The sequence below is a fragment of the Sminthopsis crassicaudata genome, chromosome 4, assembly GCF_048593235.1.
Source record: "Sminthopsis crassicaudata isolate SCR6 chromosome 4, ASM4859323v1, whole genome shotgun sequence".
Classification (NCBI taxonomy): domain Eukaryota; kingdom Metazoa; phylum Chordata; class Mammalia; order Dasyuromorphia; family Dasyuridae; genus Sminthopsis; species Sminthopsis crassicaudata.
In genome coordinates, this window is record NC_133620.1 from 464,014,330 (window position 1) to 464,036,851 (window position 22,522).

Below are 22,522 nucleotides of genomic sequence, written 5' to 3' on the forward strand. Positions count from 1 at the left end.
GACTTGTTGGTTGATTCTGAGCAAGTCACTGACCCCTGTTTGCCTCAGTTTCCTCATATGTAAAATGAGCTGGAGAAGGAAATGGCCGACCACTCCAATATCTTGGCCAAGAAAACTCCAAATAGGATCATTTAAAGCTAGACAAAAGTGAAAAATGGCTGAAAAACAACAAATATATCCTTGGCTCATACAACTAATCAAGCAACTAGCTTTTATCAAGGACTTTGTTACCAGGTACTGTGATTAAAAACTAAGTGGGAATAAAAAATTAAAATTAAACAGTCTCTGCCTCCAAGGAGCTTCCTTTCTAACAAGAGAGGCAGCAGGTTCATGTATGTATATGTGTATATACACACACACACACACATACAGGTATATAAGATAACAAAGTAGGGGCATGTGATGTAAAAGAGGCCGCCTGGGAGAGTGGATAGAAAGTAGAAAGACCCGAGTTCTAGCCTTAACTCTATCATCTGCTAGCAGTATGGCAAATTACTTAGCCTCTCATCACACTCAGGAGGCTCTCTGAGGAGTTACAGATTTGTATTAACGGAGAGAATCTAGAGAATCTATCAGATGGGAGTGACAGGTTTGGACACCACACACACACACACACACACACACACACACACAACACCATCGAAGAAAGAAAGAAAGAGAGAGAGAGAGAAGGAGGGAGGGAGGGAAAGAAGGAAGGAAGGAAGGAAGGAAGGAAGGAAGGAAGGAAGGAAGGAAGGAAGGAAGGAAGGAAGGAAGGAAGGAAGGAAGGAAGGAAGGAAGGAAGGAAGGATGGAAGGAAGGAAGGATGGAAGGAAGGAAGGGAAAGAGGGAGGAAGGGAGGGAAAGAGGAAGAAAGGAAGGAAGGAAAAAAAGAAGAAACAAGGGAGGGAGGAAGAAGAGAAGGAAGCACTCATCTATACCTTCTTATCCCTACAAGGAGTCTACCCACTTTTCTTGCTTGCCTTCCTCTAGCTGAAGACAGTATGGTACCCTGGGAAGAACCCTGATCCTGACAGTTTAGTACAGTAGGGTCAAAATAGAAAGCTCCATGTTACTTAGAAAACCTCGCTAATACTATCTAAGTTTTGTTGTATTTTTATTTATATTTATTTTGTTTCACATTTCCCAGTTCCATTTCAATCTAGTTCTGATGCTCTGGGGAGTTTTCTCACATCTGAGTGGATGACAAGAACATCTGGATTTGCATCTGACCTCTGACACCTATGACCTTTATGAGCCAGCCTCAGTTTCCTCATCCATAAAAGGGGAGAGGTGGAGTTAATTTCTAAAGTTCCTCCAGGTGCTAAATTTATGATCTCACTATGTGGAATGTAAACCCTCAGCTTAAAGGGATGGTTTCATTCCTGTCTTCCTTCCTCCATAGGCTCGCCAGGAACTCATAATAGGTGTTTAATTAATATTAGTCAAGTGATTGACCTAGATTCAAATCCTGCCGGTGATGTTTCCTACCTGGTGACTTTGAACAAAGAGGCTGAAGTTGTTGCTGTTCATCCTGTTTTCCAAGAGGAGCAATGACATCACCAGGAGGTATCTTGACTTTCCCAGGAATTGGATTTAAGTAGATGTTCCTGAGGGCCCTTCCAGCTGTCTAGGATCCCAGATCTCTTGGCCTTAGGTGGTGATTTTGCTTGGCCTAAGCTGATTCCGGGGAGACCAGTTCTGTGACTTCATTAGCCTGGGCAGGCTTCCAGGAAGAAATTCTTTCTGTCAATGCACATCTGAGCCTGTTCTGCCACATTTCATCTTCTGCAATTTTCTGGGGACACTGAGGGATTGACTGGCCCAGAGTCACACAGCTAGTGTGCAAAATAGGAACCCATTTCCTCCTGCCTGGAAGTCCAGTTCTCCATCTGCTTCAGTCCACTGTCTCTCCTATGAAATATATGCAGAGTAAACACAAAGTGATTTCCACTGCATACACTCTAACCAATATAGTATATTTTACAAAATACTTGTGATTCCCAAGCCTCTTGAGCTTAAAAATTACTTATTTTTTATTTTAATTACTTATTAAAAAAAAAAGAAACTTAACAAATGGGTTATTGGTCCTACTCTATGAACCATATAGCAAAAGCATTATTGTGCCCATTTTAAAGATAAGGAAATGGATAGAGATTAGATGAATTGCCTAGGATCTAGTCAAAGGTAAAGCTGCCTCAACCTTGGTTTACAGCATTTCTGATGTCCTTCCCACCCTTTCTTTGACACTACATAGGCAAAGATTTTGCTCTTAACCCTATGCTTTCCCCAAAAGGGTAAGAAAAAAGTAAACAAGAAAAGGGCCTCTAGCTCTTTAGGGTCTACATCACTGAACCAGTGAACTCAACTAGAGAGCATCCAAGAACGATCTAGGAGTCAAATTGTTGCAGGTTCATGGGAAACAGTGCAGCAAGGAGATCTGGGTAGAACTTGGGGTCAGATCAGGCCCTTAAAGGTCCCTTCTAACTCTATCTCTAGGGGAGGAAGTCAGTGACCCCAGAACTGATTTTCTCAGGGCCAGACTCTGTGATGTTCTTGCTCTGCCATGATGGTCCCTGAATTGACCCATCATCTTCCACCTTCTTGGGCCAGCTGTCTCCAAATTTCCCCATTTCCATCAAGGGCCATCCTTTCAGTCACTGAGGCTCATGCATCTAATCCGTTGCCAAGGCTCACCTATCCTAACATCACAACCTCCTTCCCATGTTTCTTTTTTTGCTAAGGCAATTGGGGTTAAATGACTTACCCAGGATCACACAGCCAGGAAGTGTTGTGTCTGAGGCCTGCTGACTTCAGGGCTGGTGCTCTATCCACTACACCAACTAACTATCCCTCCATAGGTTCCTTTTTTTCTCATTTATACTGTCTCTTACAATAGCTTGGGTCTATAACCCTCTCCCCTAGTTCTATTCCAATACCTTCCTGATAGTTCTTCCTACCTCCATTCTCTTTGCTGTTCAATCCTTTACATAGTTGCCAAATTTCTATTCTCAAAATGATTTCATGATATTCCCTCCCCTTCTCCATTTGAAAAGTTTTAGTGGCTCCCTCTTGCATCCTGAATATCCAAAATCATAATGCCTGACATTGGAAACCGTGTCCAGTCTGGTTTCTACCTACCTTTTCAATCTGATTTCAAATGACTTCCCTTCAGTCAACTTATTTTGGTCAACCTGTCCTGCCAGCTGCTCCCCTAATGTGACACTGGATCTCCCATCCAACAACTGCCCAAAGATCCTCCTCGACCTGGCTTTCTTTCTTTACCTCCATGATGTGGAATCCCAAGTTTCCTTCAGACACAAGCCAGATGCCATGTACTAGATTTACTAGCACTCCCTTCTCCTTGAAATTATTCTTTAAATTGATTTTGTTGATTTTTTAAATGTCACCTACATTTTCCCCTGTATCCTTCCTGTTCCCTCCTCCTAGAGTTTCCTCCTCCCTTAAAAGGAGGAAAAAAAATTCATATCAATACAGCAAAAAAAAAAAAAAAAAATCCTGACATAATATACTATATTCTACACCTTTAATCCCTTTCTTCTGCAAAGGGGTAGAAAGGTTTATCTTCTTGTATTTCTTATTTAGGGCCTAACACGGTCATTATATTTTGAAATAACTTTGTTTACACTTTGAAAATTCCATTTTATGAACCCTGTATTTGCTTACTTGGGTAAAGTAAAAGCCCAGCCCCTCCATCCTGACAGTGTACACTCCTTGAAGAAAGGAAATGCTTTTTATTTTCTTTTTATGTCCAACACATATCTTATACATGCTAAGACCTTAATATTGGCTTGACCCTTGGCCCATGACCAACACAGTAAGTCAGCACCGCCACGATGGAGGAAGGGCCAAAAAGGAGGAGTTGGGGGAGAATGAGAGCTCCAAGTCCCAGTTCCCAGAAGCTAAAGGTGGGTGCCCAGAGACCCAGAGAGAGCACACAATTCCAGCTGCTTTCCCGCCATGAGCGCTGACCCGCAAGCTCTCCTGCCTCAACTTGGACTAGTGTTCTGCGTCTTCCTTGGAAACACAATGAGAGAAGGCCATAGCCTTAATCCTGGTGCTGTAGCAGATGGGGTTTAGGCCCAGAGCCTAGAACACCAACTTTCTCCACAGTCAGAAGCATCCCATATTCCTGCAGTGTCAGGAATCCATCATATCCTGAAAATAAGTTATGGTGTCAAAAGTGGCTTAGGGCTACGAGTCTACGATGGGTAGGAAGCAGAAAATGTGGTCCTATAGAAATAGAGGATTTTCTATGACCCATCACCCTGAGTCCCATTGGAAATCAAGCAGTAGGGGATTTCTGGATTTAAGATTAGGTTTGAGGAACTGCCTCCTGAATGGCCTCACTTTTCCAACTCAACATGAGAACAGGACAGATGGCATCTTAAAAGGGTTCAAAAGGGTATCTCTTGGAAAGGTAGATGGCAAAGTGAATAGAGCACCAGCCCTGAAGTCAGGAGGACCTGAGTTCAAATCTGGCCTCAGACACTTAACATTTCTTAGCTGTGTGACCCTGGGCAAGTCACTTGACCCCAATTGCCTTAGCAACCAAAAAAAAAAAAAAAAAAGCTATCTTTTAATATCTAAGTTGGATATGATCCAATAACCAGCTTTCCTTTTCAGAGGTAAATATATGAAAGATTTGTATCAAATCCAGCTTGAGTGCATTTAGGAAAGTTCAAAATCCTTAGGTAAAGCATAAGTATGGAGAGATGGGTTACACAAGACAAATATTTGAGTTTGAGGTCATGAGAAGGAGAAATGTGAGCTCCAAGGACAGTGAACTAGAGGGTGGAGGATACAGAAAGTGGGAGGAGTGAAGGAGGGACACATAATTACAAGGGCAGAGAAAGAACCAGAACAGAGCAGGGAGAGGGCCACGGAAGGAATTCAGAGTTCTATTAGACTGGACTGGAGCTTGGAAAAGCTGCACCTGGGCCTTGAATGAAGAATCCAGGCCCAGGGTCCAGATGAGTGCAGCGGCTGAGCCAGGGCACCAGCTCCCACCAACCCACCTGACTCTCCAGGACCCAGCTGTTCCTTCTCACCAATGCGATGGAGACCAACAGGGAGAATGCATAACAGTGAACACGGAAGTCCTGTCCCAGCAAGGAGGTAAAATGAGGGACTTCCTCCGGCTCCCGAAATCCTTTCCTTTATCCTCTGAGGAGCTACCTTCTCCTGCATCCAGTGAGGCTGGCCCACAGAATGGAGCTTCCCAGCTCCTGGTTCCAGGTGGAATTTCCATCAACAAGGTTTGGAGCAATTGGGGTTCAAGTTATTCCAGAGTTTGGGAGAGTAGGGTCTCCTCAGCTCTGAAGGGAGACTAGATAACCTCAGCTCCCATAGAGTGCCTCCCTCCGCTTTCCAACTCTTTAATTCTCCATCCCCACTCATCTCCACTTCTACTTTACTCTTGAGCTCCTCCTGGCTATGTCTTCCTCTGAGCGGCTCCCCCTGTCCCCAAAGGCCTAGTCACGAGTACATATTCCTGCTAACTTAGATCCTGTCATGATGGGTCACTGAGCAACCCCAAGATTCCAGCCAGGATCTGAAATGTCTGGCCTTAGAAGCTGTTCCCTCTCCCTCAGGACCTCAGTGACCTTTCCCTCAGGGAGGCTGAGCCGGCTTCAGCCTCTGGAATAAGAGTCTAAAAGGCCAGTTACTGGAAGAAAGGAAGGGAGAGGGGGCTCCATCGTGAGCAAAGGTGGAAATGCAGATCCCAGCCCCAAGACCCTTCAGATCCCAAGTTCTTTCTAGATGGTCTTTCCTTTGATTCAGAATGGACACCGTAACCAGGGTTTCAGATTTTATTGAATAAAGCTACTTCCAGCCCCTCCACCAGCATTAGCTGAGCTCTCTCACCTCCGCCATCTCCACTGCCTCTGGGAGAAGTGGGTGATTAGGCCAGCCTGGGGTCTGGAGCCTGAGGTAGGGGTTGTGTCCCCCCTGGAATCACTCTCTTCTCTCTGCATCTGGCTCCGAATCTGTCGGCTGACCAGCTCCTGGATATCATCCTGGGGAGGAAAGGGACACCACCGGTTGAATAGAGGGTCTGCCCAGGAGTGGAAGCAGAAATGTGGATGCTCTGGGGTGAAGGTTGTGCCCCTCTCCTGGCAAACACACACACACACACACACACACACACACACACACACACAGTTACACACACAGAATTACACACAGTTACACACACAGACACATATACACACACAGAATTACACACACAAACACACATACAGTTACACATAGTTATATATACACAGTTACACACACATACACAAACACAATCACACAGTTACACATGTACATTCATACACAGTTACATATACAAATACAAATATAGTTACATACATACAAACATAGTTACATATAGTTACACAGTTACATACTTACAGTTATACATACAGTTTTACATACACACAGTTGCACATCCATACAAACACAATTACATCCATACAGTTACACATAATTATGTACACACAAAGTTACATATACAGTCACACACACATAGTTACATACATATACAGTTACATACACATACAGTTACACACATACAGTTACAAAAAGTTACATACTTAACACAGTTACACAGATACTGTTATCGTTACACACATACAATACACTGTTTTACACAGTTACACATCCATAGTTACAGTTATATATACACAGAGTTACACATACAAAAACACAGTCACACACAGTTACATATACAAATACAAACACAATTACATATAGTTACACAGTTACACATCCATACAGTTACACATAATTATGTACACAAAAGTTACATATACAGTCACACACACATAGTTACATACATATACAGTTACATAGTTACATACACATACAGTTACACACATACAGTTACAAAAAGTTACATACTTAACACAGTTACACAGATACTGTTATCGTTACACACATACAATACACTGTTTTACACAGTTACACATCCATAGTTACAGTTATATATACACAGAGTTACACATACAAAAACACAGTCACACACAGTTACATATACAAATACAAACACAATTATATATAGTTACACAGTTACACATCCATACAGTTACACATAATTATATACACACCAAGTTACACATACACAAACCCACAGTTACACACACACACACTGTTACACACACAGGCCCTCAGCCTCCCCTCTCCTACCTTCCAGGCCTCCACCTCCTCCATCAGCACCAGTTTCTCCTTCAGCACGTCCAGCAGCTGCCTCTCCACGGCTTGGAGTTTGGCCCTGCAGATGCCCAGTTCAGCTTCCACCGCCAGCTTCCTTTGGGGAGGGGGAGAAGGCTCAGCCTCAGCCCCATCCTGGGTCTTAGGCCTTTGGTCTGGGAGCAGCAGGGACAGGGGAAGGGGGGGGAGCCCAGAGTGCATAGAGAGAGAACAGCCTTGGAGGTGACCTAATCCAACCTCTATTTCCCAGAGAAGGAACTAGACTGGGGCAGGGGAGGGAAGGGGAAGGGGGGTATTTCCCTACCAATCTTATTTTGATTTAGAACATCTGGACACAACTTTCAAAAATCCAAGCTCACACATTTGGATTTTTCACTTTCCTCTAAATAGGAAGGGAATAGAAGTAATCTAAACCATTTATAGTCATATTTTATCTGGAAAAAGGAACTTGGAAAACATGGGAAGAAGAAAAGGACTTCCAAGGACTCCCTGGCAGGCAGCTGAGAACATCTCCTGTCTTAGCAATGCTGGGAGACAATGGAGGAGCTCTTCTCTGTGCTGGGTTCTTCAGCTGCCCTCCCCCCCAAGCCCAACAGGGCTCCCTGCCTTACTGGGTTCTTCAGCTGCCCTCCCCCCCAAGCCCAACAGGGCTCCCCTCCTTACTTGGCTATGGCGTCATCCCGTTCCTTGGTGACCTGTTGCAAAGCAGCCTTTTCCTCGGCCTCCCCCAGGGCTCTGGCCTCCAGCAGCCCTCTGCTCTGCTGCAAGGAAATGAGGGGGGTGGGGTTAGGAGGGTGGGGTAATCAGGGTCCCACGGAAGGAGGGAGCAGCTCAGGAAGGGGGAGCTCCTTACCTGCCTCTGCTGTGGGGTCTTCCTGCCTTCCTGCGGGCCTGTGTGCTCTGGCTGCCGGCTGTCTCTGTCTGCCAGCTGGTTTCTAGGAGAGGGGGTGTTGTCATCATGACCCTGTCCCTCCCATTCCAGCTTTCCTCACCCCAGGGGGAGGAGGAGACTTCCTCAAGCCATCTTCCACTCCCCCACTGCCTGGAGTCTTACCCCAAGAGGAAGGCTACTTACCCTCTGGGAGTCAAGGTTACCTCAGGGGGAGATGGCCCAGGACCTGAGCTTCCAGTTCCCTGGGTGGGGCTGAGGAAAGACCTGGTCCTTTGACCTTCCTGATTGATAGAGTCACTAGGGCCCCACCCCTGCCCTCTCCCCCGGCTCTACTCCACCCTGACGGGTCACAGCTCCCAAGCCAGGGGCCCTTTCCTTCAGCTCTCAGCTGGGTCCTAAAGGTGCCATAACCTGAGGCTCTCAGAAACCAGAAAGCCCAAGCAAAGGAACCTCTAAGAATTCGGGGGGGGAAGGGAGGAAGGGAACATTATAAGGTAGCAGCAAGCCCCATGTTGTTAAAGTCATCAAGGGGGGGGGGGGGCTTCTGCTCAGAACCCTGGGAGTAAGCCCAAACTCCCCATTCCCTGACCCTGATAATTGTGTCTGTACCTACATTTTGCTTATTTCCTTCCCCACTAAAATCCCTTGTCCCTGGCTCAGGAAACCAAAGAGCTGGCTGGGGCCTGGGGCCTGTTTCCTTATAAATCACATCTATAACCCTAAATCCCCAGACTTCCTTGGGCCTCAAACTGCCCAATCTTTCAAATGAGGCCATTGAAGAAGATGGTCACTGAGGAACCTTCAATCCTATAGTCTCTTCCCAGCCTTTCGGGAATTAGAAGGAGTAGATTTAGGTCTGGAAGAGATTCTAGAAGTCTATCCTAGAGCATAAGAGTTCCAGGAAGCAGAAAAGATGGGATTGAACCCCAAGCCTAATGCTCTTTCTACCTCACCCCATTGGCTTACCTCCCTTCAGCCCTTTCTCTGACCCTCAGTGCTTTGTCACCTCAGGCCATAGGAAGACAGTAGCAAAACTGGCCCAAAATAGCAGGGAAAGTTTGCCTGACTCTGTGCCCTCTGGAGCTGGCCAAATCTATGGCCATAGTCCAGTGTCTTTGTGACCCGGTGGCCTGACCTTCCAGGAAAGACCCAAGAGTGAAATTTTCTTACCCAAAGAACAGTGTCCTAGAGCACGGAGAAGGGAAGACGGTGGCCATCTCCTTAAAGAAAAAAAAAAAAAACTACACTGGGGAAAGAGAAGGGGAAGAAGGCTAAAGATGTAGCTGGTTCCAGAAGGTAGAAAAGTGGAAAAGTCACCTATCAAATCCTTTTATTCCAAGTCTGTAGTGGATTTTCTAAGGGACGGCCCTGATGCATTGAATTGAGGATGGAGACAGGCCTTCTGATTGGCCAAGTGATCTGAGTTAGCAGAGACTTCTGGGTAGGAAAGGAGACAAATGCTTAGGAAGTGATGGAGGGAGGTAACTGTGAACTCCCTGGTATCACAGACAAGTGGAGATTCCAGTCCCAAGTATTTAGCCTTGAGTACCTGCTAAAAAGCAGACATGTTGGCTTTTTTTTTTTTCTGTGTTTTTTTTCTTCTGTCATGGTTTTCCCCTTTTGTTCTGATTTTTCTCTCCCAACATGATTCATAAATAAACGTGCATTTTAAAAGTTATATATATATATATATATATATATATATATATATATATATATATATAGCACTACTATCTATCTACCCAGGTTACTTATACCTTCAGAATACAATTCTTTACATGCAACAAGAAAATTGGATTTACACACATATACTGTATCTAGATTATACTGTAACATATGTAAAATGTATGAGATTGCCTGTTATCTAGGGGAGGGAGGGGAAAATCTGGAAAAAGGAATACAAGGGATAATGTTATAAAAAAATTACTCATGCATATATAATGTCAAAAAAATTATAATTATAAAATTAATTTTTAAAAAGTTAATATACATGTAGAACCAGAAAAAAAAGAGTTGGACAAATATTGAATTACTTGCCATCTAAGAAAGGAGGAAGGGGAAAGAGAGGGAGAGGAAAAATCAGAACACAACATTTTGCAACGGTGAATGCTGAAAACTATACATGTGTTTTGAAAATAAAAAGTTTTATATTTTAAAAAAATTTTTGAAGAGTTGGAACTAGAAAAAAAAAATTAGACATCAGCCTGATTGATGTATTCATTCTATCCCTCTTTGATTGAGTTAAGATCTTAACTCTTAGTGAAAGAGCTCATTTACTGTTGTGTTTTCTTTCACCTACTATTTAACGTATTTAGTGGGAAAGAGGCAAGCTATTCTTCTTCCCTTTAAGAACAATCAGAGAAAGAGGCTTTTATTCTGAAGTTCTTATCATCCCCTTACACTATGGATATCTGATGTTCAGTAGATTTGGCCTGGGACCCCTTTTGGATTTAGGAGAATAGAGGAGAGACCATCCAGCCTCAGTGGTGCTGAATCTTGCTTGTTGCCTCCCAAACTGACAGGAGGGATGGTACCTTTTTATTCTCTCCTCTTTTCCACCAAAGTAGAAATTTCAGTTTCTCTCAGAAAGGAGACCAGCCAGATCCCGGATCACATATTTACCCGTGTCACACGTGGCTAGGGGGGCACATCTCATAGAGTCCATATATATTTGGACTTTATGATTTACACAGAAATGGAAGCAAGAGAGGATGAGTTTGAAAGTTTGTGCACTGTGTATCCAGCAGGACAGGTCCCTGTTCTTCGTCCAAAAAGGCAAGTGCTCTTTCACAGTCCTCTCCTACAATTATGAGAATGCTGGTACAAGAACAATTCCTGGCCAACTTGCCTGAGATACTCCAAGCCACATCACCTTAAGAATTTCCATGTTCTTCCTATAATTCTGTGATATAGATCGAGCAGGGATTAGTAAGCCCATTTTACAGGTGAGAAAACTTTTTTAAAAAATCACCACTGATTTCAGAGCAACGGAAACAATGAGAACGCTTCCTGTTTTCTGGTAACCTGTCTGAGATTGACCTGAAATTGGCCAGAGGCGTGCAGATGTGTTATAAATCAGAATGAATTACTTCTAAGGGGTTGACATGCAGACGTGGGCAATCCATGTAATGGGGACATTCTCTAGTAGAATTCCCTCCTCCCTTTTATGGCACAGCTTGGGCTCCATTTTCCCTGAAAGGCAACAAAGTGCTCCCAAGGACTTGATTGACCTGGAAGGACAATGTCTTGAGTTGTGAACCAGTTGGCAGATTCCTGGTAGCCTCTGGGCACCCTGATGAGGCTTCCTGGTCACCTAAGTTCATAAAAAGGCCCTGACGTGTATTTTCAGGCCATAAAGAATGTGTTCAGACTAGGAAGATGCCTCAAGATCACGTGAGTCACCACCTCCTGCCCAGCTGACCAGATGCCCTTCTGCTTACCTCTACCCTAGCTAAATATTGGAATATCCTTGTTGAATATCCTTTCTATACTAAGGCTAAGTAAGTATCTATTCCTACATTGAATCTAAACCAACGGGGTACCCACCCAAGTCAATATGTGGTACACTTAAGCTGCTTCTTGGGGCTGTTCTTTGAGAGTTTCCACGTTTTTCCCATAATTCTGTGATATGGATGGAGCAGGGATTAGTATCCCCATTTTACAGGTGAGAAAACTGCAGTCCGGAAGTAAATTGCCCAGGGTTTAGATAACTGAGAAGTATTCATTCAAATCCATACCAGCAGCTTTGTGTGCTCAGGAACAGCAGCCAATCACCTGTCAGCAGGGATCCCATCCACCTATCAGCTCAAGTCTCTGGGGAAGCTATTTGTGGTTAGCTACCCACACTGGGATCCTAACAGAGGAAAGTCCCAATGTTCCCAAAAGGATTTCTGCTTCAGCCAAGAGAGTTTCCCATCAAGAGTCAAGAAGAACTCAGTTCAAATCCAGCCTCAGATCCAAATCAGTTCCAATTGATCAGTGATGAAGAGAACCAGCTACACCCAGCAAAAGAACACTGGGAAATGAGTGTGGACCACAACATAGCATTTCCACTCCTTCTGTTATTGTTTGCTTGCAGGTTTGTTTTTCTTCCCAGGTTATTTTTACCTTCTTTCTAAATCTGGTTTTTCTTGTGCAACAAAATAACTGTATGAATATGTATACATATATTGGATTTAACATATACTTTAACATGTTTAACATGGATAGGACTACTTGCTATCTAGAGGAGGGGGTGGAAGGAAGAAGGGGAAAGTTGGAACAGAAGTGTTTGCAAGGGTCAATGTGGAAAAATTACCCATGCATATGTTTTGTCAATAAAAAGCTATAATAAAAAATAATATTAAATTTTTTAAAATCCAGCCTCAGACATTTATTTGCTAATGAGTCTGGATAAGACACTTAATCTCTGTTTGTCTCAGTTTCCTCATCTGTAAGATGGAAGTGATAATAATAGCACCTCCCTCCCTGGGCTGTTGTAAATATAAGATTAGATAATGTTTATAAAAGTGCTTAGCACAGTGCCTGGCACATTGTAAATGGTCAGATAAATATCAGCTATCCTTACTATTAAGTAAGGAAAGTCAGGAAAACAACACAATGACTGTGATAAAGTAAATAAAAAGAATAACAACAAACCAATTAAACTTGAATGTCATGAAATTCTACTGGTCAAACAAGGCTCTAAAGAAAAAAAGAGTGCAAGAAAATGCAGCTCCTTCTTTTCTTACTGAGGTGGGGTACTATGGATACAGAATACTGTACACCATGTTTTAGTTTTACTAAGATTTTTCTCTTTTTCACCCCAAGGCAGAGATTTTTATCCTTTTTCAAAGTCATAGACCACAAGTGAATAGAGCAGCAGCCCTGAAGTCAGGAGGACCTGAGTTCAAATGTTACATCAGACACCTAACACTTCCTGGCGGTGTGACCCTGGGCAAGTCACTTAACCCCAATTACCTGGGGGGAGAAAGTCATAGACCCCCTTCTCAAAATGCTGTTCTTAAATGAACAAAATAAATACAATGAATTATAAAGGAAATCAATTATATTGAAATACACTAATTGAATGGGCAGCTAAGTGGTGCTATAGGTCTCAGAGTACTAGGTTAGTCGTCAGGATTCATCTTCAGAAATTCACTGACTTTAGACACAATAGCTGTGTGACCCTGAACAAGTCACTTCCTGGATGGCTCAGTTTTTTCCTCTGGAGAAAGAAATAGCAAACCACTTCAGTATCTCTGCAAGATAACCCCATATAGGGTCATGAAGAGTCAGATACGACAGAACAACAATGAGCAAAGGAAATTTTTTTAAGTTCACAGACCCCTAGATTAGAAACCTCTACTTCCAGAAATGGAGGCTGTTTGGAAGAGGGAAATGAAAATTAAAAAATATGAACAATGTAGGGGCAGCTAGGTGGCGCAGTGGATAGAGCACCAGCCCTGAATTCAGGAGGACCTGAGTTCAAATCTGGTCTCAGACACTTAACACTTCCTAGCTGTGTGACCCTGGGCAAATCACTTAATCTCAACCTCCAAAAAAAAAAAAAAAAAAAAAAAAAAAAAAAAAAAGAAAGAAAAGAAAAAAAGAAATATGAACAATGTAACAAAAATATCAGCAGCAAATTTTTTTTCTAAAATAAATATTGTTTTGTAGAAAAAATATGAGTTTTTAAATCTATATAACAGTGAGTGATATGCTTGAGCAGCTCACAAGAGAACTGGTTGTTAAATTTTTTGTGTGAGCATTTAAACTTCAGAAGTGGGAAAATGCTACTACAAATCAGGGCTTGATTTATTATTTTGTTGATTTCTCGACTTGTGAAAATTAGATAGAAAATGGTAATAATGTGGATTCTACTTAAAATTGTGTTCCTTGTATTTTTTTTTCCCCCAAGGAACAGGTTGTGAAACATTTACCAATATAATCCTGCCTATCAACCTGTACTGAGGGACAGAACTTATCCCCAAACTGTGAAATAATCAAAGCAGGACTTTGTCCTTTCAGTCCTCTCCTGACATTCTCACCTCGCTCCCATAGAGCTTTGCTCCCCCACCTCCATCACGACCCCACATGTTGTATTAACTGATAAGGACTGAAGGGGTTCTCTCTTCCAGGGAATATTTGCTCAATACAAGAGAACTTTGGAAGATCAAAAAAAGCCTCAAAGAAACAAATCGGAGCCTTGGAATTCAGTTCAACAAGCACATCTCCCATTATAGGCAGAGTTCAAAAAAAAAAAAAAAAAAAAAAAGGATCCTCAGAGAACCTGTAGACCAACAATTCTCAAACATTTTAGCCTCTGGACCTTTGACAGACTTAAAAATTATTAAGGAGCTTTTGTTGATATCTATCCATTTTTACCATGTTTGGAAATAAATCATTTTAGAATTATCATAAAAATAATCTTGTCTCAGGGTCTCAGGAGCTTCAGGGAATTGCTGTTAGTTACATACCCTTCTTCCTCTTGTGTCTTTATCCATCTCTCCTCTTTCTTGTCTCCTCCTCTCTTTCCTTGACTGTTTTTCCCTCCCTTTCCTATCTCTCCATTCTTCAACACTCCCCCCCCCCTTTTTTTTTTTTTTGCTGAAGCAATTGGGGTTAAGTGACTTGCCCAGGGTCACACAGCTAGGAAGTGTTAAGTGTCTGAGGCAGATTTAAACTCAGGTCATCCTGACTTCAAGGCTGGTGCTCTACCCACTGCACCACCTAACTGCCCCACCTCTCCCCTTTCATCTTTCCTGTCCTAGCCCCAGTGAGCACCTGTCCACCTTCTAGCACCACACCTGTGCCTGAAACATAGATCCTTGTTAATTGACTGACAGGTAAGGACACTGCACTGGGTCCAGAAAATCTCCTTCCATAAGATAGGCAGAATTACATTTGAAGGTCAGCTTCAGTTCTTATCTCCTACTCTTATGGTATCTGATTGACATTCTAAGTCATTGCAAAGTCAGCTGCCTTGCTTTCCATGATTGTACAGGATCACCTTTGTCCAAAGGTGCCCTCCTAAACCTGGCTCTGCCTCCGTGACTGGCCCAAGCCCAGAAAGCTCCTGGGAAAGGCCCATGAACCTCCCTTACCAGACTCCTCTCACAAGTCTAGAAAGGAAGACATCTCACAAAGTCACATAGAAAAACCATCATATGAAGAAACCAGCAAGAATTCTGAATCTTGTTTTTCTATCCCTTTATCAACATCATTACCTCCCCAATATGCCTTTTTTTTTTTTTTTTTTTTTTTTTTTTTGGCTTAGGCAATTGAGGTTAAGTGACTGGCCCAGGGTCACACAGCTAGAAAGTGCCCAGTGTACTTTTTGAAAGAGACTCTTTTAGGGCAGGAACTGTGTTTGCCTTTTTTTTATCCCCAGGGTTTAGCACAATGCCAGACACATAGTAGGTGCTTAATAAATGTTTATTGAATGAATAATGAACAGAGCTGGAGTCAGGAACACCTAAATTAGAATCCTACTTCAAGCACTTGCTTAGTGATCCTGGTGATGGGAACTCTAAACAAACTTATTCTGTCCCCTGGTCGAGAAATGCTGAGATGATTGATGAGTTCCTGGGTAGCTAGGTGGACATTAACAGAGAAAGCCTGAAGCACTGATAGGTTTATAATAATCCCTGGAGGGGCAAACAAGAAGAGCATAGATGTCTCTCTCAGGTGTAAATAAGTCTCTAATTCTTAAGTGAGTTTTTTGTTTAAATTTACTTTCAATTACAATCCAGATAGGGGAATCCACCTTCTTATTCAATCAGATGTCAACCTGGCATTGGCCCTGGGCCCCGCCCCAGGCTATATTTCCTCTATAAAACATTTGTCCCAAGATGGAGAGCTTTGCTAAATCCCTTTTAGCGTCTGGTGTGAATTCTATCCACCACAAGCTCCTACAAATGGAAGTCCGTTTTTCCAGAGTATCTTGTTAGCATACTTAAGACAGCCTCAACCATGTCATTTACTCAGGTTTGTCCCTCCCGAAATCCTCTTTCCTGTGACTAAAGGAACCCCTGATCCCAAAGGCAAGTGGCTTACTCACCTAGTCACGTTTGGTTAAGTCTGTGAAATATTTCATGCAATGGTAACTTTTTGTTTTATGATAGAAGCCTAGGACATGATTTCTTCTTGTCAAAGGAACCATGATACTCTCCCAAGTCTACTTATATCTATTTCATATAATCACTGGGTAAGTCACCGAGCCATCAAAGCATTTACATGACACTTTGGGTAAATCACTTCCCATTGCTGAAATGAAGCAACTATGCTAGCTTTCTTTCTTCCTTCTCTCCCTCCTTTCTTCTTTCCTTCCCTCCTTCCTTCTTTCCTTCTTTTCTTCCCTCCTTCCTTCTTTCCTTCTTTTCTTCCCTCCTTCCTTCTTTCCTTCTTTCCTTCCCTCCTTCCTTCTTTCCCTCCTTCCCTCTTTCCTTCTTTCCCTCCTTCCCTCTTTCCTTCCCTCTTTTCTTCCTTCCTTCCTTTCTTCCTTTCTTCTTAGTTCTTCCTTCCTTCCTCTCTCCCTCCCATGAATGAGGCCATTCTTTGTCTCATTTCTTACCTAGCCTAAATCTTTGAATATTGCCTCAATTAACCTGAGACCTGTAAAAGACCTTAGCTTAAAAAGACCAAGTTCTCCCACTTCATCCAGGGCCATCTCCAGTCATCCATATCTGCAAGTGACTGATGAGGTTAGTGGCAGGGCAGAGAGTTGTGGGAACCCCTTCTGGTGGGTGCAGAGATTCAATATGAAAGAATTCTCGAACTCAAAATATTGTGGCAAAAATGGAAGTTTATTGTTGGATGAGAAGTCAGTTTTGCTAAGAGACTGACTTCCTAGTGGCAAAGTCGTATTAGGGAAACAGCAAAAGGGTTTTCGCCATGAAGAGGGTCTCCTCATAGCGGACAGAAGTCCTGGAAGGTTTTTGGATATTCTTCAAAGTGGGTTTAGAAATATCTTTTAAAAGTTCCAGTTTCAGGTTGAAAAGAAAGCCAAAGTTCCCAGGTCTAGATCTCCAATTGAATGGAAATCACTTTTTGAAAGGTTCTGGAACCTGGAATTTCCTGAAAAGGGTCTGCATCCCCAGAAGATGGGGTGGTTTGCCTTAGAAAAGGCCAGCCAGGAGGATATGCTCTCTCTCATAGACTCTCTGGAGTCTGGGAGGGCAGGAATCAAAGGGGACAGGATTTCAGAGTGATAATTTTACAGATTCAAGAGAACACAATTTCACACCCCATAATGCCTACCGGACCAAGGTGACTCTGGAGGAGAAAGGGAGGCTGCTGACTTTATCAAGTTCTCCCTCCATTCAATCCAGTTCACTTGCATATCTCACTGATGTGATTTTGGGGAGCAGTTCCTGGTGCCAAATGATGTGTTTGGGGTTCAGCACCAAATGAAGATTGGTGTAGGTGCCAAATATTGGTGTTTGATCATGTGAAGAATTCACAAGGGCCATTCTCTTTGGCTTAGATTTATTTAGGAGAAGAAGTTAAGAGACAAAATGAAGAGAAACAATAGATGCCAAGAATGACATAGAGTTGGGAGTTAGCAAGGAAAAGAGTTTTAACAATTAATGTTGGAAAAGAGACGTTCCTTAGAGGACTTCACAATTAACCAAGAGAAAAGGAACACCCCAAAAAGTTGGGGCATGGCCTTAGCTGGTAGGCTAAATCCTAAAATGGATTTAGCATCTTAAAAGAGTTGGTTAACTATAAGAAATAGAAAGAATAGAGGCAGGGTAAGGGATGAAAGGAGAGATACCTTGTGAGGAGAAAGACACCCCAAGAGGGATTCAACAAAGATGGCCTGAACCATGGACAGGTTGACAGGGAAAATTTAATCTCAAGGACTTGACATAACTTGGATTTCTGAGCCAACATAGCAAGGCGGGGCTGCCCAAGACCTCCACAGAAGGGGGGACTATGGTGTGAAATTGCCCTTCTCTGCTTGCTGCAGGGAGTAATCCCATCAATACTTCAGTCTTTCTCTGCCAACCCTATCTAGTTACTCAGGACTCCACCAATGGCAAGACCCTGAAGTCTTGGTCCTCTTCTGAATGGCAAACAATAGCAAGCCATTAGAACCTAAACCAGGAACCCCTGAAGTTTGGGTTGAGGTTATTATTGGCCTTTCAATGAGACCCTGAGTGATTTGGGTTTAAAGGCCCAGTCAAGTAGCTCCATTGGACTTTTTAAAAGCCTGTTTTTTCAGAACTGTATACTAAGAAATCATGAATAAAAACTGCAGTACAAAAAACAAATTGTCAGCTTTTAGAAAAAAGAATAAAAATAAAAATAAATCTAGCCTTCAAACCCCAAAATATCTATAAATATAATTAGACTCTAGAATATGATTGCATGGACTTGTGAGAATCTGAGCCTTGTTACAGGATACAGAAGCTAGAGTTCTGGGTTGTCTCAGTCTGCATCGTAGCTAGGAGTATCTGAGGCTGAATCCGAATTCAGGTCTTCCTTACTCCTGGCTCAGCACTCTATTACACATATACTCCATGTACCACGGTACATATACATTACACGTATACATATACTCCCTTACCACTTCTCTAATTCAAACTCTAGAAAAAAAAGGTATATATTTGTGTGAAATTAACTGAGTGAAAACACTCTCATGGGAATATAGCCTTATATTATATTTTAATTGTGACTTGAGACTTTATAATAACAAATAGAGATATAGCTAAAAGTCGCAGGTGTTTGTCCCCCCAGTTTCCCACCACCTCTTAATTAGCATTTAGGTAGTTCTTTTAAATGTGATGATGGCTTTGGATTCTCTTATCCAAAGATATCTGCTTGTATAGCAGTTCTCTAGGGAAGTTTAAGTAAAAGTTTATGATTATTGACTGGTATTCTTTTGTTTCTGGGTTAGATTTCCTCATGAGAATGTAAGCCCAGACTCCCCCAAACAATGGGAGAAAAAGCCAGACTAGGGCTTCAAGGACTCCTGAGTTCAGGTAATTTAATCTGGTGTTTTGCAGTTTATACTTTGAACTTCCTCACTGAAGAACACCTTGTCAGATGGGAGATGCCCTTTCTCACAAGAGAGTAATAAACCCCTTTTTGCTTTTTCTTATACTGAGAGTCTCTGATTGTTTTTGTGGATGATACTGTCCCATACATATTGTTGCCCTTTTAAGAGTAAAGATAGGACAGGGAAGACAAAATTCCATCCCCCCATCCCATAATTATAGCTAGCATTTATGTACTACCTGTCCTCAGAAACAGGTGTTCTTATTATCTCCATTTTCATGAGGAAACTGAGACAGATAGGTACAGTCTGAGCCCAGATTTGAATTCAAGTCTTTCTTATTCCAATTCTAGCACTCTTTCCATCCATATTTAGCTATCTTTCTCATCCCCCTTTACTTATAGCTGGCAGGTATTTTTATATGACTTTTTTTTTCCTTTTTCTTTAAGCTATATCTAATTTCTGCTTGTTTTGGTTTAGTATAAATTAATTAATCTTAAATGCTTTGTGATTGAAATCTGTTAGCAAATTACTCACAGGGAGAATTGGAATGGAGGAAGGCAGTGACTAGCTTGATATACACAGAGATAATCAGGTCAGAGGTAACATTAAAGTTTCCCCTCAATAAAAAAAGAGAGAGATTTTGAAGGTTTGATTTTGTTAATAACCTAAATAAGTTCCTAAAAAGCTAAGATGAACCATATCATTCTGGATATTGTACCCCTTACTAGTTATGAGCAAGCCAAGTTCAGATAGCATGAAGTGACAACACCATCTGCTGGTTACAAGTAAATATTCAACCATGATTTTTTTGTTTGTTTGTTTTTGTTTTTTTTTCTTTGGGATTTTAGATATTATTGGATTTTTTAAAGCAGAATTTCCTGCATTATTGTTTGCATGCACATTTTAGTATCAATTTTTTCCTGAATTTTTACTTTTAAAATATTTTATATTTTATATAAATTCTTTTTTTTTAGAGTTCAAAATTGAAATTAGCATGATTTTGGCTCCCTTTAAAGGATGATATTATATGTCAGAACTTTTTCATTCACTTTATATTTGCTAAATGTTTTTCTTTCAATTTTGTTGTATAATTGTTTAAATAATTTGTGCAATTTTGCTTATTGGCTATTTCATTATTTCCTCTTATGATATTTTAATTTCCTCCCCTTTAACTGAAGTTATCCATTAAATCTTGTTTTGGATGATGTTTTATTTTTGGATTGTGCTGGAGCTTTTTTTTTTTTTCAGTTCTTATTGGTGTGCCAGTTTTCACTGTGTTCTGTCTACTAGCATTAGATGTGGCCAAAGAGAACTCTAGTTGGTATATAATTGCATGGTGACAGGCAGAGTACTATTGTTATTATAACTGTTTATCTGCATGTTCCCCTTTGCATATACTTACTGCTAATTTTCATAACTTATTGCTAATATTCACTGAGTTTTCATTGTTTTGAAACTTGGTTTACTTTTTTGCTCAGTTAATGGATAACTTTTTGTTGTTGTTCAGTTAGGACCTATTTTTCATTACCCCACCTGGAGTTTTCTTGGCAAAGTCACTGAAGTGATTGGGCATTTCCTCCTCCAGATCATTTTACAGATGCGGAAACTGAGGCAAGCAGGGTTACTTGACTTGCCCAGGGTCATACAACTATTAAATGTTTGAGGCTGGGTTTGAATTCAGCTTCTTCTGATTCCAGGTCTGTAACGTGCTGTTGTCTCCAGAAGCTGCCAATCGCTCTCTGGAGGAGATCTGCTGTGTCAACTCAAATCTCTCGGACAGATTCTTCTTCCTGTAGAGAGCCGACTTCCCTTCCTGCAGAGAGCTGCCTCCAGTCTGGTCCAGAAAACAACTCCCTTTTTCCTCCAGAGCTGCCCTCTTTATCCTCCCAGAGAATGGGTGTGGGATAATGCAAGGGCTTCTGGGAAGAATTATTTCAACCAATGAACTTGCTCCTCCTAAGCATGCAAGCTCTTCCCCAGGAAAGGCGGGAACTAGAGAATTGTCAAGTACCGACTTAGCACTTAGTAAGAACCTAATATCTCATTATCTCATTAGCACTTAGTAAGAACTAAGTAAGGTCCAGCACTCTAACCACTGTGCTACCTAGATGTCCTGTATAATCTTTTAGTGATTCATTAAATTTTAGTATTGATCTTTTAATGAATATCAAAATTCATATAATATTACTGATATTTGAAGTAGACCTTGTTTTAGAGCTAAGGTGTTTATAAAGTTTTGAAAAACAAAATACAGGAGATGTGAAACTGCAGAATAACCTATTCTGAGATAAGGTTCAGACAAGTCACTGTTCCATTTGTAAGTTAACTAGACTCAAATGATCAACTAGGATCAACTAGTATTAAAAAAAAAAAAAAAAAAAAAAAAAACACCTAGAGATTCAGAGCTGGTTAGATTCAGAACCTCAAGAAACTTTTTGAAGGAAGGTATCATGGACAAGGCTGGTCCTGTCAGAAAGGCACTAGAGTGAGGGACAGAGGCCCATGACATCAGGGAAGTGATGCCATGATAGGCAAGTGACTTGGATTTAAGCAAGATGGGACTGTGCAAGGTCACCTGCCTCACTTTCCCCTCCAGAACCATCTGGGTCCAGTGACCAGATATTGTTCAAGATGACTGGAGATGGGCCTGGATGCAGTGAGAGACCTTGGCCTTTTTAAGCTAAGGTCTTCAAAAGGTCTCAGTTTGTCTGAGGTAGCACCCATTCAGTGATTAAGGCTGGGTAGCAATTAAGGTAAAGAATCTCCCCTTTCACCTAGTTCAAAAAAATCTAAATAAATTTCAAAAATGAATGAATGAATCTGGAAGAGTAAAAACTTCAGGATTTCTTTTCAAAGCAGAAAAGATTGCTATTTACATGCCATCTGAGTCAATCAGGACCCAAACAATGACCAAATGGGGCCTATTGGTGGCCAATCATTGAGAATCAGATTGGTTTTAACAAATCCAATCCTTAAGAAACCTAGCCAGTAAACCCCAAGATAAGTAGAGAGCAGACTGAGACAAGTACTGCCCTTGGTTAGAGGGTTGGAATTATCTTCTGTTAGAACTGCAAAGATGGTCCTTTGGTGCAGAGCCCATAGAAGGTACAGGAGATCCCAGAAACCCCAGAAGCTAATGGCCCTGGGAGCAGCTTGGTGAAAAGAAGAGGTAGTCATGGAAGTGATATGTTTGGTGTTCAGGCAACAAATATTGAAATTAATGTAGGCACCAAATATTGGGGTTTGGTCATGTGAAGAATTGTTCTCAAAAGCAAAAGGGTTTATTTAGGAGAAGTTACAGACAAAATGAAGAGAAACAATAGATATCAGTGATGAGGTCCCAGATAATGTGTTGAACTGAGAAAAACTAAAGAAATGATTCCTGAGGCAAGCAGGGAGAAGAAACTATTAGAATCCATTTAGCTCCATGATCTCACCCTCTGGAGAGG

The 22,522-nt window shown here is 41.7% G+C and overlaps 1 protein-coding gene across 1 annotated transcript in view; it reads right to left on the minus strand.

Annotated features, from left to right (window-relative positions):
* Positions 1-629: 629 nt before the first annotated feature.
* Positions 630-22,522, minus strand: part of LOC141540958 (uncharacterized) — a 47,321-nt gene continuing 25,428 nt past the window's right edge. The window contains exons 2-7 of the mRNA XM_074264911.1: positions 8,273-8,418; positions 8,051-8,132; positions 7,861-7,958; positions 7,174-7,294; positions 5,869-6,020; positions 630-1,893 (exon numbers count right to left, since the gene is read on the minus strand). Coding sequence (XP_074121012.1) covers positions 1,818-1,893; positions 5,869-6,020; positions 7,174-7,294; positions 7,861-7,958; positions 8,051-8,132; positions 8,273-8,418 — 675 coding nt within the window. The 3' untranslated portion in view covers positions 630-1,817. The remainder of the gene's footprint in view (positions 1,894-5,868; positions 6,021-7,173; positions 7,295-7,860; positions 7,959-8,050; positions 8,133-8,272; positions 8,419-22,522) is intronic.